This window comes from Bos javanicus, chromosome 18 (assembly GCF_032452875.1).
Source record: "Bos javanicus breed banteng chromosome 18, ARS-OSU_banteng_1.0, whole genome shotgun sequence".
NCBI lineage: Eukaryota > Metazoa > Chordata > Mammalia > Artiodactyla > Bovidae > Bos > Bos javanicus.
Genome location: NC_083885.1, coordinates 44319095 through 44337539, shown reverse-complemented (window position 1 = coordinate 44337539; position 18445 = coordinate 44319095). Strand labels below are relative to the sequence as shown.

Sequence of the window (18445 nt, the reverse complement as noted above, 5' to 3'; positions counted from 1 at the left end):
GCTCACGTCTGGGGAGGTCTTAGCCACTGTCAGGACAAAGGCCTGGTAGGGACTTCACTGTGGGTTGCCCCAGAAAGGGCCCATTTGGAGGACCAAGCCTGCAAAGGGCACTGGGGGTTCAGTGGTTATTTTTTCTAACTTGATGGACCTGCATGACCCCTGGGGGGAGCCTGTAGCCCCTTCTTGGGTCCCTGACCCAAATGGCCCCCTTCAGACTATACCCCACAAAGTGGGGAACAAAGGAGAACTGTCCACAGTACCCCCAACCCCTCAACGCATATACAGGCTCACACACATGTACACACACTCTCACCCCAGACACAGATGCCCATAAGACAGATCCCTGCCGCACCACTCACAAATATACACAAACACAGACTCGCATGCTACCCTCCTTCCCCAGAAACACACACACACTTTCCTGTATCAACAGTTAAGTCCACTGTCTCCAAGCCCTAGGGCTAGATGAGGCGGGGCTTGGGGGCTGGAGCTGGGTCCAGGACCACCTCAGTGGATCCAGGGTGAGGTCTCAGGGCTGGGCTTCTGGAGCTTGTGCTGGGGGCCATCAAATGGTGATCATGATCATGGCCTGCACTGTGTCCCCTGCCACTGCCACCAGAAGGAAAGACCCTCTTTGATGGATGTTTTGTGTGTGTGCATGCGTGCTCAGTCACTTCAGTCGTGTCTGACTCTTCAGTCATGTCCATGGACTGTAGCCCACCAGGCTCCTCTGTCCATGGGGATTCTCCAGGCAAGAACACTGGAGTGGGTTTCCACGCCCTCCTCCAGGGGATTTTCTCAACCCAGGGATGGAACCCCCGTCTCCTGTGTCTCCTGCATTGGCAGGCAGGTTCCTTACCGCTAGCGTACCTGGGAAGCCTGTGTTATGTGTGTACATCTGCCCAACCCAGGCCTGGTTGTCTCTGTGAGATGACACAAGGTATCTTTTCCTACTTTCCAACACACACACACGCTAACATGGAAGGATGGTCCCCGGGGCAATCCTGATGGTCTTCAAGCAGCAGCACTGAGTGAAGGCGCCCTGCAGGCTGCCCCCGCCTGGCTTCTCGGTCTCTCTTTGTTGAGCAGACCAGTGACATTGCCATGTGCGTACATGCTAAGTCGCTTCAGTCATGTCTGACTCTGTGGGACCCTATGGACTACAGCCTGTTAGGCTCCTCTGTCCATGGGAATCTCCAGGCAAGAATACTGGAGACACATTTGCCAAATGTGTCCTCAACCAGAGACACTGTTTCTACATGGTGAATTCTGCCTCACTTTGTGGGCACCGCAGCCCAGGAGAGGCAGTTTCTGGGTCATGGTGAGCCAGGCTCTCCCTGCCTCTTCTCACATTGACCTGGCCCTGGCCTGGGTGTGGGTCAGCCTCTCAGCCTCTTCCTGCCTTCCACACCTTTGAGTCTCTCAGGCCCTGACCCCAGCCTCCTCCCTGCCCCTCTGAATTCCTTCTGTGCTATGATCCAGGTCGCTGTCAGCTGCAACCCAAGGAGAGGTCTTGCCCTACTCGGCATTCTTGGATGCCTGTGGCCTGGAGCAAGTAGGGGGCAGCCTCAACCCCCTTGTTCTACTTTTAAACTTTCTAGAGCCCCAAAAGAAAGATGGAGTAGCTCATGCCAGCGTGAGCCTGGCTGGGATCCAGTAGCCTGTTTCACCCTGAGGACCAGCAGCATCCTGTCAGGGTCTGGGAGCTTCTGCCTTAGCACATGGGAACAGACAGGGAGCAATCTCCTGGGAGGGATCCGCAGACAGGCCACAGAAAGACCCAGGAGGGCCTGTGGCAGAATGCTGGGGGACAGGCTGACAGAAAGATGAGACCCAAAGTTTCTGACAGACGGCCCTAGAAACAGCCAGGCCGCACTTCCCATTAAAGCAAGACCCCAAAACTGCCGCGGTCATGCCCACACTCAGAGCTCCAACACTTTCTCTGAGACCTTTCAAGAGTCACCCTGGCTTTTGACAATTTCAGAACCATTTCTGCATGTGACAGTGGAAGCTTTTGGAGGAGGTGGTTCCTCTACAGCTTCTCCCCTCCCTCCGCCAGTGCTGGTTCAAATAGAAGCAGGCAACCCTGGCGGCTTTGAGGTGTTCTGTCAGGCGAATGAAGTCAGGGATCAAGGCTAGTGTTGGGGGGTCTGCAGATGACATCATTGGGCCAGAGCTCTGCTTATCCCGAGGTTCAGAAAGCCAGAGACAGGACTTCCCTGGTGGTCCAGTGGTTAATAATCAGCAGGCCAATGCAGGGAACACGGACTCGATCCCTGGTCTAGAAGATTCCACATGCCTCAGGGTAGTTAAGCCCATGCACCACAACTTCTGAACCTGTGCCCTCTAGAGCCCGAGCTCCGCAACAAGAGAAGCCACTGCAATGAGAAACCCTCCTACTGCAACTAGAGAAAGCTTGCGCACAGTAACTAAGACCCAGCACAGCCAATAAAATAAAATAGAAAAGCAAGCCAGGGGTGGCATCATTCTCACCCGGAAATGCCACACCCCCTGAGATCCATGTGCAGTGTAGCAGTGACCGCAGGGGCAACCCCAAAGGACAGTTGGTCTGGAGAGCTTGTCAGTGCTCTGGCAGTCCCCAGAAAGCCCCCACAAAGTGCACTGATAGAAGGGCCTCCACGGGGACAGGTCTGTCTTCTTTCAGGATGAAGTGTGCCGGTACTGAGATCTCAGGACCTCGTTGGTAGCGTCCTGGCCTTGGGAGCCTGGGTGGAGACGCTACTGCGGGCCCTGAACCGGCACTGCTGGGGCCTCTGCTTCTTCTGCGCATGCCCTGGGCGGGGCCTGCAGGCGCCTGGCTCCCACCATCCTCCCAAGGGAGAAAGAGACCCAGAAAGCCCCGGGGAAGGGTCCCTGTGCTCCCGCACCAACACACAAAGTATAGACACCCCTGCTCTGGAAACCATGTGCTTTATTTCAAACCTCATTCCAAGGGAAACTCCCCCCTGGGTCGTAGAAAAGCTGCAAACCCTGCGGTTTGGTTCAAGGCAATGCTAAGGGAAATCCCTTACTGCTGGGGCCCTCGTCCGCTGGGCCTCAGACTTCCCTGGTCATCCCTGGTCATCCTGACTCTTCATGGAGCTGGGTGTGGGCAGCCGGGACTCTGGAGTGTCCAGGTCACCGCCCTCCCCCGCAGCCCCTAGCATCTTCCTTATTTGAGGAGTATGGAAGGGGGTTATGGGACAAGGGCCAGCGTCTGGTCCAAGGCCTGGGCCTCTGTCCCCCCGCCGAAGGGCCTGCGCCACCCTCAGAGCCCTGTTGCTCTGGGTACATCTCTGCTCCCAGGTGAGGCCCCAAGGAGGAGTGGGATGCCCCTGCGGACCGGTGAGTGGGTGGGGCTGGCCCCGCCCCTCAGTACAGGTCTGCAAAGGGCTTGGAATAGTTGAACATCAGGTAGTCCATGTAATAGAAGTCGTAGGTGCGCTGCCGCTGCAGGGTAGAGAGCTGGGCGAAGTACTGGTGGGTGATGCGGGATGTCGTCCGCGCCTCCTCCGAGTGCCGGTCCTTGAACCGGGGGAAGGTTAGGTTCCGTGGTGCGTGGATGAGGCTCAGGAAGAAGTTGGCATCGTCCTCCATGCTCTCAAACTTGCCCACAAAATCATAGTCGATGAGACAGGGGCTGCAGAGTCGGCTGACATGGTCCCAGTGGATGTCCATGCCCACCGGCCGGTGCACGTCCAGCAGGTACTGTACGAACTCGGGGAACCGTACGCCGGAGCCCGTCCGCAGGGCCTCCCGAGAGGCGTTGGCCCGGTACCGGGCCAGGATGGCCTTGCCGAAGACGGGGTGATAGTAGCTATTGGGGTGCTCGAACTTGTCGCGGAAGGCGGAGACCAGCCTCTCGAAGGGCTCGCGCACGAAGAGCATCTTGGTGTAGGTGCCCAGGCGGTGGAGGATGCCCTGGCGGTCGAAGGTGTCCAGCCGCTTGAGGGCGCTGCCGTAGTGCACGGTGTCGTGCTGGATGTCGGTGGTGGACGAGGCCAGCCCGGCCAGCACCATGAGCACGCGCTTCCAGTTGGAGCAGCCTGCCTTGGGCACCTCGCAGTACAGCACGCGGTGGCGGTCCTCCACGAAGATGCGGGACACGTGGCGGGGCGTGACCGCCCTGCGGCTGCTGCTCGCGCGGTACTTGGCGCACGCTTCCCGCATCACCCGCTTGCGCTCCCGCTGGGTCTCGCGCAGTCTGGCCCAGCGGCTGTCCAGGGCCCCGGGGGCCGGCCGGGCCAACGTGCCGGCCGAGCTGTTGGCTGGGAGGGCCGCCGCAGCCGGCATTTTCTTGATGAGCAGCCGTCGGCGGCGCTGCCGGGGTCGCAGACGGGCCCCCACGTTTAGCTGAGCTTGAGGGTCCTGGGACATCCGCAGGCTCAGGCCCCGCGGGGTGCGGCTGGACAAGTCTCGGGTAACCCTCTCCGTGGCTGCCTTAAAAGGACCATCCTGGAAACTGCCTGGTGGGAGGTCCTGGGGCGAGAAGAGAGGTTGGTTAGTAGCATGGACAGATTGGCTGGGCACTAAGGCTCCCACGGGACCAGGCACTCGCCAAGGCCGGGGTCCCTGCCTCCTCTGTGGACTGAGGTTTTCTCAAATGAGGGCGAAGGGGACAGCCTGGCCCTGCAGGATGCAACCCCTTTGGTCTGAACCCGCATACAGTCCCCAGAGCCCCGTCTCCCCTCAAGGGTCGTGGTGTGTGTGTGGCGGGGGTTGGGGGTTGGGGGCGGGGAGCAAGTGTCATTTTGGCCACTAGATGGCGCAGGTCTCCCAGGAACAACCTCCTGGCCAGGAGGCGAAGGGGGAGCTGGTGGCCTGAAGGAACCAGGCTCAGATTTAACGCTTCTATTAGCACAGGCGGGAGCCGCCATCCACGGGAAAGGGAAATTCATGGGTCCAAGGTCCCCGGCTTTGTTCCCAAGGCTCCTGGGAAAGGCAGGACACATTTTTCTTTCCAAGAATGGATTTAATGTGAGCTCTGAATTTCTTCCCTGGCCTCCCCAACCTTCCCCAAGCCGCCCATGCTGAGATTTATCAAACTCTCAGAACTCACGTTGTGCGGCTGCTGTGGCCTGATGCTGAACTTTATTCCTAAAAAGCAAACAGAGAGGATAGTATTGGCAGTGGAAGTACCACGTGGTCTCCTGTAAGCAGTGGAACCTGCCTGTAGGTTCCTGACTGTGGGCGCCTGGGCTCGAGGGGACTTGGTGTGAGCTTGATGAAAAAACAGTTCAGGAGGCCAGGAGGAGAGGCAAGGCACGGTGCAAGTGCCCCTCCACTTCTCTGACCCATGTGGAGAGTGGGGTGCAGCAAAGACTTGGTCCCATCGGCTCCCACCTGATGTTCACTTCTGAGCATCCTACATCCTAGTGTGACCTGGAGAGTCCAGAAGGTGCCCCGCCCACATACCTGCTCAATGGAGCAGCTGGGAACCTCACAGGCTGCCCCCACCTCACACTGTCATTAAGACACACGGAAGGGCCCCTTCAGGAAGATCTATCCATCTTCTTTCTATGTCCTGGCTCTGTGAATATGGCACACTTGTGTCTGTACTTGGCACACAGGTCTGGGAGTGGACTCATTCCCCTTGGATTGGGGCCTCCCCACTGGCTCTGGAAAGTTCCTTCACCTCGGCATCTGCTTTGCAATTTGGGCCACTAGCTGGTCCTGGAGCTCTAGGGTGAGCTGATCTCATTCCGCCCACCCTGGTTTCCTCCAAAGGGCTGAGGAGAGCCCCACATAGTGACTGATTGCAGGCAAGCCCTTACTGGGGACAAGGGGGAGATGGAGAGAGATCAGTGCATCACTGGCCACACCCTGGATCATCCCCTCTGCCCCCCCCCCCAAGGAGTTGCTTTGTCTGCACTGGGGCTGGGGTCACTCAGGACAAGTAAGCTTTGGAGAGGCAAATCTTTGGCCAAGAAGAGAGGATTTGGCCCATTTGAAGGGAGGTCCTGGGAGGATGAGAGGATTTCCTTCAAGGAGGCGGCACTATTTAGGAGTCTTGGCCTTCTTCCCCATCCCTACCGGGCCACGGAGGCATTGGGCTCTTCCCGCTCCTGTGCCATGTGAGTGGACATGGCTTCTCTGAGGCTTTGCCACAAGCCACAGTCACAATCAGAACCAACGATCCTTTAAACAAGCGGAGAGCTCCAGCTCCCAGCTGGCACAATGGGGCACTGCCTAAGCCACACCTGGTTGAGTTCTGGCTGCTGCTTGGGGGTGGGGGTGGGGGGTTGTTCTGGAGACACTTGCCCTGTTGTGCCTGTGCACTCGCAGAGTTCCAGTGTCTGGAGCCCAGATGGCCAGGGGACACCCAGGCTTTCTGTCCCTGACCCAGGGACTCTGCCGATTCTTTGTGAGGTCTAGTTTTACAGGTTCAGCCCCTGCTATGACCCTGGCCTTATACTGCTCAGTCTGAGGATGTGCCCACAGTTCTTCATTCATCAGCAAGTGAGAGTGGGAGGATGTGAGGTCACCTCTGGTTTGGGAAACCTAAATTCCCTGAGCCTGCCAGGACCTTTCCCAAGACCCCATAGAGGTGCAAGTGAAGGCACAGCTTGTCACACTGCATCTTTCATATGCCACAGTGCTCTTCTTTGACCTCTTTGTCCAGGGACTGACCCTTCCCTGGGCAAAGGGCCGAGTGTCCACACCTTTCTGGGCATCTCCCAGCTTATGAGCATTATATGTGTGTGTGTGTGTGTGTGTGTGTGTGTGTGCATGGGTCAGCTCTGAAACAGGCCTTCCTGGCTCTTCCATGGAGAGAGGGAAGCTCCATGTAGAACTGACCGCACCCCTCAGGAGGGTGGGGTGTGAGCAGTGGGTGCTTGACCTTGAGGCAGAAGCCTCTAAAATTAAACCCCTCACCAGGATCCCCCAGTCAGCCCACAGCCTCCTTCCCTTGGCTAGCCACCTCCTACCCCCACTGCACTCTTTCTTCATGCGGCCTGTCCCTAGCATGAGCTTCCTAAGCTCATTTCCAGCTGATACGTGCGGGTTTCCTCCTGCAGCTGATGATCACAGATCCCTCCACCAGAAGGGCCCCTCTGCACACTCAGTTTTCCTCCACACTGCCGGGTTTCCTTAATTATTTTCTTCTGGTGACGGCAGCTGGCTCTGTTAAATCACCTCTCCTCCTCAGAGTCTCAGATACGGGAATTTACTCTGCTTGTCAATCCTGTCAGCTTGTCAGGGTGCGATGGTGCTTATTTATATTCCTTTTCTGGAGCAAATGAGTCATGCCAGATTTGGCCGAGAGTGGGGCTGAGAAGCCACTTACAGAAGGCATCTTGCCAGCAGGCAAAGTGAGACAAGGATGTGCTTGCAGAGGTCACAGCCTCTACAGCCATGACCTCCCACTGGCACCATTCCCTCAGCCTGGAGGGTGGTGGACTGTGAGGCCTGACCCATTTTTATCTGTGCAGACTTCACAAGAGGGCCCTGAGCCTAAGGGCTTTCCAAGGCTGGTCAGGCCAGAGCTCTGAGTGCGGGCTGGCAATAAAGTTCTTGCTGACAGAGCCCAGGGCTGCGTGAGTCTCCTGACCTCTTGGGCACTTTTCCCCAACAAAGCCAACCTGGCCGCAATTGCCCCCTTTGAAAAAAAAAAAGGATTACCTTGTGGAAAACCCAATAACAGATTTTATATGGAGCTTGAGTTTGCCACAAGCTGAATGGTCATGACCCTTAAACTTATGGCAGCTTGTTTGCAAAGACTGTGAGCCCATCCCATTTGGTCACTTTGGAATAAAGAAACTTAACAATGGAATGTAACAGAAATGGCCCCATTGGCCAGAGGCTAAGTGTCCTTACTTTTTCCATCAAGGAAGTAGCTCTACATGCACTGCTCAGATAAAGGTTGAAACAAAGGCCACCTGCAGCTCTAAGATGTGACAGCTAGGAGATGTCTTGGGCATCTGAGACTTGGGGGAGGGGGGCGGTGGTCTGTGCATTCCCCAGAGGACTGCATTTCAGGACCCTGGACAGCTCTGGGGAGCCAGCCAGGGAAGTGCCTCTACTGCACAACCAGGAAAGTATTGCCACCAGGGGCCCTGGAGCCCATGCCATGGGGAACCTGGAGGGGGCTTGGCCTCACTATAAGACCACCTGCCAAGCCCCCAAATAGGTGTACAACGCAGATGAAAGCCACAGCCCCGCCCTCTCTTCCATCCAGTGTCACCACGCTGCCTCTCATCTCCTGTCCCCGGCCTTCACTCTGCGACAGGAAGCCCCAGGGCCAGTCATGTATGCACTCTCCTTTCAGTGTCTGAGTCTCCTGTCCTCTCCCTTCAGCATAATATTAACAACCTTTAAGGGAGCCCTCTCCCCCCATACAGTAAGAAATAAACAACCACGTTCTCTCTCTGGACAGAGGACATTCGCAGAGCGGTTGAAACACATGCAGTATGATAAGAGTGAGCATCGGTGAGAATAAACAAGGCGTGAGTTATTGAGGCTGCCAACTGCGCTCCACACTGTGAGCTCTTCATTGGCTGAAGGTTTTCTTCTGAGCGTCTGGCTGAAAAAGCTTTCTGGTTACCTGCCAAGGGGAGGCAGAGGCTGATGTGAGAGTGTGTGAGGCCAGTTTCCTATAATTAGGCCAGGCAGCTTGGACCTGAGGCAGAGCTGGGGAGGGGAGGTTTCAAGCATGTGGGCTGTTGAGGGGAGGGTCCCTTGCCCACCACTCCTCTCTGAATTACAAGAGGGAGACCTGCTGGGTTGCATTCAGAAGCCACAATCCTGGATGCCCAGGACCCACTGGGGGTAGGGCTTGGAAACCAGTCTTTCAGTCAGGTTGTGTAGACAGGCAACACTGATGTGGGTCCAAACAGGACCCAAGTACTTAGAAAGGGCTGCCTCATGAGCCCCTGACCCCTTAGCCCAGGTGGGTCATTTGAGGAGAGTGATTGCTATTCTGGCTGCTCAAATTCTAGCCCTGGGCCCTGACGGGCAGTGGGGAGAGGGTCCTGGCACTCTAAACACTGCAACCTTGGGGAAAGCATGGCCATCCCAAAGGAGCAGACCCACAAAGTGGGGCAGAGATGGGAGAGAACTGGAGAGGCCACAGGACACGAGTGGAAGTTCAAAGACCCTGCCCTGTCGGGAGCTTCAGACTCATGGTCCTTGGATTCCCCAGAGGTTTCTGCACTGAGCTGGGATTCCTTGGCTCCTTTCCCACAGCCTGGCTCTTCTAGTGACTGAGCCCACGTGATGGACATCCCCATGCCCACACATCCACTTATGCTGCCCATCTGGCCAGGAACTCTAGGGGTTTCAGGCTGGAGGGAGCCAGAAGGGACATTGAAGGCAAATCCCCCACTGCAGCCTGGTTCCCTCATGTGTGAGAATCAGCCTCCAGGCATCGGTCGCACCCCAGGTTCCCTGGCAGCTGCCTCTGGGGGATGAGTGCCGTCACCTGCTCTGCTGTGTCCACATCCCAATTAGAAAGAAATAGACACCTACCATGCATGCCAGGAGAAAGGCCTCCCTGCTCTGGGGCAGCTGCACAGCTGGCCAGTGTGCAGGACCTCACACAAGCGGTGATGAGCTACAAGGTGTGAAACTGGGATGCTGGCAGGAAAAAAATGCAACCAGGGCACATGTACTGCCTTCCCACTGTGGTCAGAGAGGAAACCCCAAGGGAGCTGCCAGGCTCTACTCCACAGGAAATCTGAAAGGTTTCTGAATCAGGGTCCTCCAGAGAAACAACCAATAGGATATATATATATATATACACATTATTTGTATATCATATAGCAGGAGGATTATTTTAAGGAATTGGCTCTTGTGATTGTGGGGTTTGGGTGAAATCTGCAGGGCAGGCCAACAGGCTAGAGATCCAGGGAAGAGCTGATGGTGCAGCTCAGGTCTGAGGGCCGTCTGGAGGCAGAATTCCTGCCTTCTTTCCTTCTGTGGCCTTCAACTGATTAGATGAGGCCCACCCACGTATGGAGGGTAATCTGCTTTACTTGAAGTCTATTTTCTTTTTTTAATTAATGAGAAGGATTGGGGGGTGCTGTGCTAGGTCTCTGTTGCTGCACTCAGGCTTACTCTAGTTGTGGTGAGCAGGGGCTACTCTTTGTACAGGCTTCTCATTGCAGTGGCTTCTCTTGTTAGAGCATGGGCTGTAGGTGCATGGGCTTCAGTATTTGCAGCAAGCAGGCTCAGCAGTTGCTACACGCAGGCCCCAGAGCACACGGACTTTAGTAATTGCAGTGTGTGGGCACTTAGTCACTCCATGGCATGTGGGATCTTCCCAGACCAGGGATCAAATCTGTATTCCCTGCATTGGCAAGCAGACTGCTGACCACTGGACCGCTAGGGAAGTCCACTTAAAGTCAATTGATCTAAAGGTAATCACATCTAAAAAATTCCCTCCCAGTAACATCTAGACTGGTGTCTGACTAACTATCTGGGCACCATAGCCTAGTCAAGTTGACATATAAACTTGACCCTCACAGGAGGTATATTAATTTCCTAGGGCTGCTCTAACAGAGTATCACAAGTCTAGCTGGTTTAAAAATAACAAAAATTTATTCTCTCACAGTTCTGGAGGCCAGATGTCTGAAATGAAGGTGTCAGCAGGGCCCTGCTTCCTGTGAATGCTCAAGAGGAGCATCCTTCCTTGCCTTGTCTAGCTATCTGGCTGCCCCAGATGCTCCTTGGCTGCAGCAGTTTACATCCAATCTCTGCCTCCATCTTTTTATCTTTGTAAGTCTTTATTGAATTTGTTACAATATTGCTTCTGTGTTGTGGTCTTTTGGCCAGGAGGCATGTTGGATCTTATCTCCCCAACCAGGGACTGAACTCACATCCTCTGCATTGGAAGGCAAAGTCTTGACTGTGGTACCACCAGGGAAGTCCCCTGTCTCCATCTTCACATGATTATTTTATGTACCTGTCTACTTGTCTCTTCTCCCTTGGCCATTCTGAATTTTTTGGTTGCTCAGTCATTGTGTCTGACTCTGCCCCTCACTATCTCCCAGTTTGCTTAAGTTCATGTCCATTGAATCAGTGATACCATCCAACCATCTCATCCTCTTTTGCCCTTTTCTTCTTTTGCCTTTAGTTTTTCCCAGCATCAGGGTATTTTCCAACAAGTCAGCTGTTTGCATCAGGTGGCCAAAGTCCTGGACATTCTGAATTAGGGCCCATCCTAATGACTTCATCTTGATGACATCAGCAAAGACCCTATATATATTATGGTCACCTTCACAGGTACTAGAGGTTGAGACTTCAACCTCTTTGGCGGGAAGTGGGGCACAATTCAAGCTTATAGTGGGGGAAGGGGGAGTGACTTCAGGGGGCTTTAAGAGCACTGGCCAGAACTGCCCAGAGGAGGCAAGGGAACACTTATGCTGCAGGATTGGGTGGCCAATCAGTGACAAAGGACTGTGTTAGTTCTCTGTGTTCTTGGGACAAGGACTGTGTCAACATCTGGCACCAGGCCTGGCATACAGCAGGAGCTCAATAAATGCTTGAGGAAAAGCTGATGTTGCCTGAACTGACAGCTGGCCCTGGAGTGGGGGATGGGTATCGGGCTTCTCCAGGGTTCTGGCTGGAGTCCACCAACCCCCAGCGGGGCTTCTCCAGCTCAGCCTGGCAGCCTGGGGAGGGTCTGTGCATCTGGTGGCAGCTGCCAGCCAAGTGGCTGGATGGAGACATGTGCTGCCCTGGCCGAGGGTCTGTCCACCCACCCAGGCTATGCGGGGTTTGGGGGTCTGGGTGGTCAGAGCAAGGACACACTCAGCTGGCTGCCTCCCACTGCCACCTGGGGGGCCCCTGGCTGGGCCTGCCTCTGGGCCCCCATGGTGGCCATTCCTCCTTTGACTCTTCCTACCAGCTCAGGCTCTGCCCTTTGGAGGGGCAAGCCCTGCCAAACCCCCTCTGGCCTCTGTCTGCCTACTTGTGAGCTGCTCTGTTCCTCTGGGCCGGTTGTTAATATATGCAGATTTGATGCAAAATGGAAGTTTAAACACTCTCAGCAATTAGAGGGCAGCTTGGACTGAGGGCACAGAATTCAGATGGAAGAAGCCTCACCAAAGGGCCTTAAATTCTCACTTGTGTTCACTGGAACATTCAACTCATTAAGTTCTCTGCTAGGGCCTCAGCGCACAGCCCTGCCATCTCTGCTGCCCCCAGGGCCCAGGGCACGAAAATGGGGCTCCAGGAGAGGGGGGGGGGGAGCCCAGACAAAGGTGCCGGCTGCTGCTGGAACCCAAAGATGTATGGCTCTGGGGTCAGAACCTGGACCTTGGGGAAAGGCAGGGGTCAGGCCAAACGTGCTCCCAGGCAGGACGGTGGGTGGCCCTGCAGGGCCCTGTCCTCTGGCCTCAGCCTCTGGATGGGGGAGCTTCAAGTTGTTCTGAGACAACCAAACTCACAGTGGGGTCCCACAGTGACCCCTGACCCTTGGCCCAGACTTGAGCAAGGGTTTCCTCTCCCTTAACCGAGAGACTGCACCCCGAGTCACAGCTTTTAACAAAGGGTCGGTATATTGGGCTTCCCTGGTGGCTCAGCTGGTAAAGAATCCACCTGCAATGCGGGAGACCTGGGTTCGATCCCTGGGTTGAGAAGTTCCCCTGGAGAAGGAAAAGGCTACCCACTCCAGTGTTCTGGCCTGAAGAATTCCATGGACTACAGTGCATGGGGTTGTGAGAGCTGGACATGATTGAGAGACTTTCAGTATATTTAAAGGGCTTCCCAGGTGGTCAGTGGTAAAGAGACCTCCTGCTAATGCAGGAGACATCGATTTGATTCCTGGAGGAGGAAATGGCAACCCACTTCAGTATTCTTGCCTGGAAAATCCCATGGACAGAGGAGCCTGGCGGGCTGCACTCCATAGGGTCGCAGAGTCGGACATGACTGACAATGCACACACAAGTCAGTATATGTAAAAAGAGGAAAAAAAGAAAATGAGAACACTGCTTTGTGACTTAACCTCCCTGAGCTTTAGTGTCCTCATCTGGTAAAGGGGATGAAAATACCTATCTTGTGGGTCTGCAAATGTGTAAATGAAGTGATGCACAGTGCTGGGCACAGAGAGCTCAGAGGATGGAGGTCCCCGGCTCGTGATGCTCCCATCACCTGGGCACCTTTGCAGCGCCTGGGTTTCCCTGAGCCCAGCTCCTGCACCAGCACAGGGACTCTGGGACCTGCCTGCGGGGGAGGGAAGTGGAAATCTTCCCGTCCTGGGCAGATGGGCACCTGACGGCTCTGACTGCTCCTTGCTTTGTTTAGTGATTCCATCCCCTCGCCTCAGTGATTAGGATCCACGATTCAGCTGAGTAGTTCCCTGTCGGCTCAGCCTTGGCTGTGAATTCCCTTGGAGCTGTCAGTGTGGCGCATCGGAGCTGCCTGTCAGTCAACCAGCCAGCCTGTTAGCTGGTCTGCAAAGCTCACAGCTGTGCTGCTGCCCACCCCCACACCTCTGTCCCTCACCCAGTTGGGGGAGGGGTGTCTCTGAGCATCGTCTGTGTGCCTGCCTGTTCTCAGGGGAGGGGTCCTCAGCTCCCACTTTGAGGCTCCCCTCTGTCCGAGCCTGGGGTGACTCCATCGTGTCTGGGGGTGGGGGTGTGGCCCCCGTGCACATGCCATGCATACGCAGCTGCACTGCCACGTGTGCACATCGATTAGAGCAGGAGTTGGTAGGTCTTGTGCTGTGTTTCACCACGAGTGCACCTGTGTGCTTCCTGCTGTGTGTTCTGGCCTGCGCTGGGTGGGGAGGGTGTGTTCACATCCAGGCACAGTTCACATGTGGCACATGCTTTAGAGCAAGTCCCGCTTTTTTCTTCCTTTTACGTATTCAACCTGGGCCTGGAAGGATAAACAGGAGCGAGTGAATGCTGCTGTGAATGAGAAAGAACCCAGTTCATGACACTTGCCAGCAAAGCCACAGTGGCCCCTGGCGGCCCCCATCCCTGCCTCCCCTGCAGTATGAGACCTGTGACAGTCACAGTCACACAGGCGGCCACCATCTGTCCATTCGCCCCACACAGAGCACTGCATGTGCCAGGCAATGTCTTAGGCACCGGTGACAGCATCTTGGCTGTGAACGAGATAGTCATGGCTCTGCCCTCATGGAGTTTTCAGTCTAGTGAGGAGGTGAGGCACTGAACAGCAGCCTTCCATGTGTGAGGGGGCAATTTTAGGATGTGGTAGGCAGCATGTGGTGGGGGATGCCAGCAATCCCAGGGCATCAGGTGAGGTCTCCCTCAGGTAGTGACAATTAATTGGCACCTGGGCTTCCTCAATGGCCCCATGGGTAAAGAACCTGCCTGCAGTTCAGGAGACACAGGGGATGCGGGCTCGATTCCTGGATCGGGAAGATCCCCTGAAGTACGAAATGGCAACCAACTCCAGTATTCTTTCTTGGAGAATTCCACGGACAGAGGATCCTGGTGGGCTATAGCCTATGGGGTCGCAGAGTCAGATGTGACTGAGCAACTAAGTCCAAACGTGGGTAACGAGGGCATCTCTGGCAGACTTTGGTGGCCTTGCACCATGGCATCAGGTTTCATGGAAGGGCGTCAAGAAACGGCAGGACCAAGGCTGCAGAGGGCAAAGGCAGGAGGTCCTTCGCTTCTCTCCTAAGCCCTGAGGGGACGCCTAGAAGGGGTTTAAGCTGAGCGTTATTGTGAATTTAAGGGTCATTCTGAGGTGAAGAGTTGAAAACAGAGCAGAAAGTCTAGTCAACGAATGTTGCCATTGTCCGGGCGGAGATGTCCGAGGCCTGGACCCAGGTGAGGATGGCCGAATATGGAGGAAAAGGGATCTTACTCGCTGGTGGTCCAGTGCGCAAGATCTCACCCTCCAATGCAGGGGGTGCAGATTTGATTCCTGGTTGGGGAGCTAAGATCCCATATGCCTCACATCCAAACTCCCCCAAACCCCAAAAACATAAAACAGAAGCAGTATTGTAATATTCAATAAAGATGTTCCTTTAAAAAAAATCTTAAAGTGGAGAAAGATGTGAAGACTATTTCAGGAGGAATAGTCAGCAGTGGGCGTGCTGGTTAAGGTTTAACCACTGGCTCCGGGGGTGGTGGAGTGGGGGTGGGGAGGAGCCTAGTTGGTAGTGTTTGCCGATTTCCGTGGTATAAATACTCCTACCATGGCAGATTCCAAGCTACAGGTGTGAATGTGGAGTTGGGACCTCATGGGCTGGTACCAGCCGGCTCCCTGCATCAGCAGGACCCAGGGACTGACCGGGAGCAGAGTCAGGGATGCTGGCTTCTTACTTGAGCAGTGGGTGGATGCTGATGCCCCTTCCCGCAAAGGGAGGCAGATCCTGGCCAAGTCTGAGATGCCAATGGGTCTCCCAACAGCAGATATCCACGATCAGCATGATTGCCAATGTACGGCCATTTGGGGTGCCCTGCTAGGGACCAGCGCATCCATCCCTGAGCCCCTGGGCAGCCCTTTGTAGGAACCTGACTCCCCCAGGAGGCCTGAGGTGCCTCCCTCACCGAGTGGCCCCTGAAGCAGGTGGGGGGAGCACGTCAAGGAAGCATCAGCTAGATGGATTTACAGCTGAAGGAGGGGGAAGAAGGGAGGACAGGGTTAGCAGGTGTATAAGTGGGGACGCATTTGTGGCTCTTGGGGGGTCAGTGACAGTGTGGGACCAGCACTTTCCAAGGACAGAGAGCAGCGCTGAGGCAGCCAGTTACCTGAAGCCCCGGCAGTGAGCCTGGCCCGAGTCCTGCCTTTGTCCTGAGCCTGTGGGGAGCCACGGCTTCAGCTCTGAGTGGCCGTGGCCAGGTTAAATGGATGGATGTAATGTTCCTCTTGTTTGGCTGTCAGGGCCCCTGGTGACCGCTCTCCAGCCAGCTCTGCAGGAAAGGGCCTAATTTGGCTTAAATATTGGTGAGTTTCCATCGGGGGTGACCAGAAAATAAAAATGAGGGAGTCATTCTGGAGCCCGAGGCTGCAGTCGGCCCACCAAGGGGCTGCCTGTTTGCAGGAAGAATGCCAACCGCACCGACTGGCCCAGGCCTGTGACAGACGCTTCTTCACTGGAGCCAAGTCAGGTCATCGGAGGCTGCCGACGGGGCAGCCTCATTACCACGGTGGCCCGACCGCAAGATAATGATCGGTCTGGTTCTGGCCGGCTTCTGGATGTGACAATCCGGCTGCCGCGTCAATTACTGAGCTGGTCTGTGGCTGTCAGACCCGTCACGGCTGTTGCCTGCGATACCCTGAAAAGCCACAAAGCAAATCCTTCTAGCTGATGCTTCCCTGAAGTGTCCCCCCGCCCCCAACTGCTGCAGGGGCTGCTCGGTAAGGGAGGCGCCCCAGGCCCCCTGGGGGAGTCGGGTTCCAACAGAGCGCTGCCCAGGGGCTCAGAGATGGAAGCGCTGGTCCTTAGCAGGGTGCCCCAGATGGCCATGCATGGACACTGATCATGCCCAGAGGGGTCCCTGGCGTTGATTCCAGCACCACCCAGGCCCATCCGGTCTCTAGGGTCTCCTCCAGCCCAGCCAAGACCCTTAAGGGGCAGCAGCATTTCAGAGGCCATCCTCTGTGTCCCTGAGCAGAATGGAGTTCCTGGTGACTCACAGATGGCAAAGGGCAGGCAGGGGACCCTGGCAGTCAACCCAGGTGTTCTCTGCCATCGGTCTGGAGAGATGCAATTCACAGCTAAACAGAACCTCAAGACAGGTCCTTGGAAGTGGAGTTGGTCCAGTCAAGGATTGGGCCACCAGCAGCTCAGGAAGTCTCTGACCCGAGGATTTGGTCAGCTCTTCTTCCCTGGTAGCTCCGATGGTAAAGAACCCACTTACAATGCAGGAGACCCAGGTTTGATCCCTGGGTTGGGAAGATCTCCTGGAGAAGGGAATGTATACCCACACCAGTATTCTTGCCTAGAGAATCCCATGGACAGAGGAGCCTGGTGGGCTACAGTCCATGGGGTTGCAATGAGTCAGATATGACTGAGTGACTAACACTTTTAGGGATTCCCTGGTGGCTCAGATGGTAAAGTACCTGCCTGTAATGCAGGAGACCCAGGTTCGATCCCTGGATCGGGAAGATCTGGAGAAGAAAATGGCTACCCACTCCAGTATTCTTGCCTGGAGAATTCCATGAACAGAGGAGACTGGTGGGCTACAGTCCATGGGGTTGCAGAATCAGACACAACTGAGTGACTATCACTTTTCCAAGAGGTAAGGCATTAACCCTGACCTTGGCAATGGCTGGCTGTGGAGATGCCCCTTCCCTGGACACCTGGCTAAAACCTACTTTCTCTCCCTTCTGGCTGGTCAGCCCTTGGCTCCTCCCAGCTCAGCACCCAGAGGTCCAATCAGCAATGGACCACACTGGGCTGACAAGGGGCTGACCACAGCAGCCCCAGGCCGTCCTCAGGAGCACAGACATCTGATCCTCCTGGCATTTGGGGGATGTCATGTTAACTCTGAGAGGCACCCTTTGCAGGGAACGTGATGTCTGTGTTTGCCTGGGTGGGGCAGGGGCTGCCGGATTCCTGGCAGGCACTGTCTGAGGTCCTTGAACATTCCCTTCAAGGCTCAGTTCTCCTCTTAGCCTTGGCCTGTGAATCAGCAGCAAAGCCCTGGAAATTAGACCTGCCCACTTTGCAAAGAGAACACGGTCCCCGTGTAATAGCTGCTCGAAGGGTGGCAAGGGTCACTGTGAACAGAGAGCTGAAGAAGATGTTCTGAGCTGTTTTTCTGCTTCCTTTGAAGTCCAACCAGCAGCTGCTCTCGGGACGACGAGCACAGATCACAGGCACAGACTTGGCCCCTCCCGGCTATGTGCATTTCCTTCCGAATTAAGACTCCTGTCTGGATTGCCGGGCACGTGTTTTAGGCATCACTTTGCAGTCGAGAATGTGCAATTCCACAAAACAAAAGCAGCCCAGCTCAGGCCTCCGTCCTTCCACATCTGTGTGCAGCAGAGGTGAGGAGGGCCCACCCGCGTTACCGTGTTTGCAGCCATCCTCTCTAGAATGAATGATTCGCTGGCTGGGTGAGAACAGCTCAGCCCACTGAGGCTTTTTCTGCAGGATTAAACGTCATTCCTTCTAATGACTTGATTTATGTCTGGAGGTTTACAGCTCCAAACAAAATATTGTGATGATGGCAATAAATCACACCAGGGATGCTTACAACGGCGATGAGCATGTTTTCTGTTTGTTAGGGAGGTGATTACAGAATGAGGGGCTGCTGTGTAACAGCATATGTGGGGCAGGGAGTGTCTGGAAGGCATCAGGCAGAGGGGCACCTGGATAGGCGGGTATCAGGCTTTGAATGCCCAAGACTTGTGTGAGAATCTGTGGCTGGAGTTGGCAGAGATTTCGGAAGAGCTGGAAACTCACAGGGAGGTACCATCATGCTGGGTACTGGGGGAGGCTCATGGTTGGTGGACATCCCGAGAATATCATCTCCAGCTTTCAGCCACTGTCTGCCCTGCTGCACCCATGCTG

General features: G+C 55.4%; 1 protein-coding gene and 1 non-coding gene across 2 annotated transcripts in view; one reads left to right on the top strand and one right to left on the bottom strand.

Moving 5' to 3' along the window:
• Positions 1–2915: 2915 nt before the first annotated feature.
• CHST8 (carbohydrate sulfotransferase 8) overlaps positions 2916–18445 on the bottom strand; it is a 146278-nt gene continuing 130748 nt past the window's right edge. The window contains exons 3-4 of the mRNA XM_061387920.1: positions 5060–5097; positions 2916–4479 (exon numbers count right to left, since the gene is read on the bottom strand). Coding sequence (XP_061243904.1) covers positions 3373–4479; positions 5060–5097 — 1145 coding nt within the window. The 3' untranslated portion in view covers positions 2916–3372. The remainder of the gene's footprint in view (positions 4480–5059; positions 5098–18445) is intronic.
• On the top strand, positions 16963–17034 carry TRNAY-GUA (transfer RNA tyrosine (anticodon GUA)). The gene has a single exon. It is a non-coding gene; the product is annotated as a tRNA-Tyr (tRNA).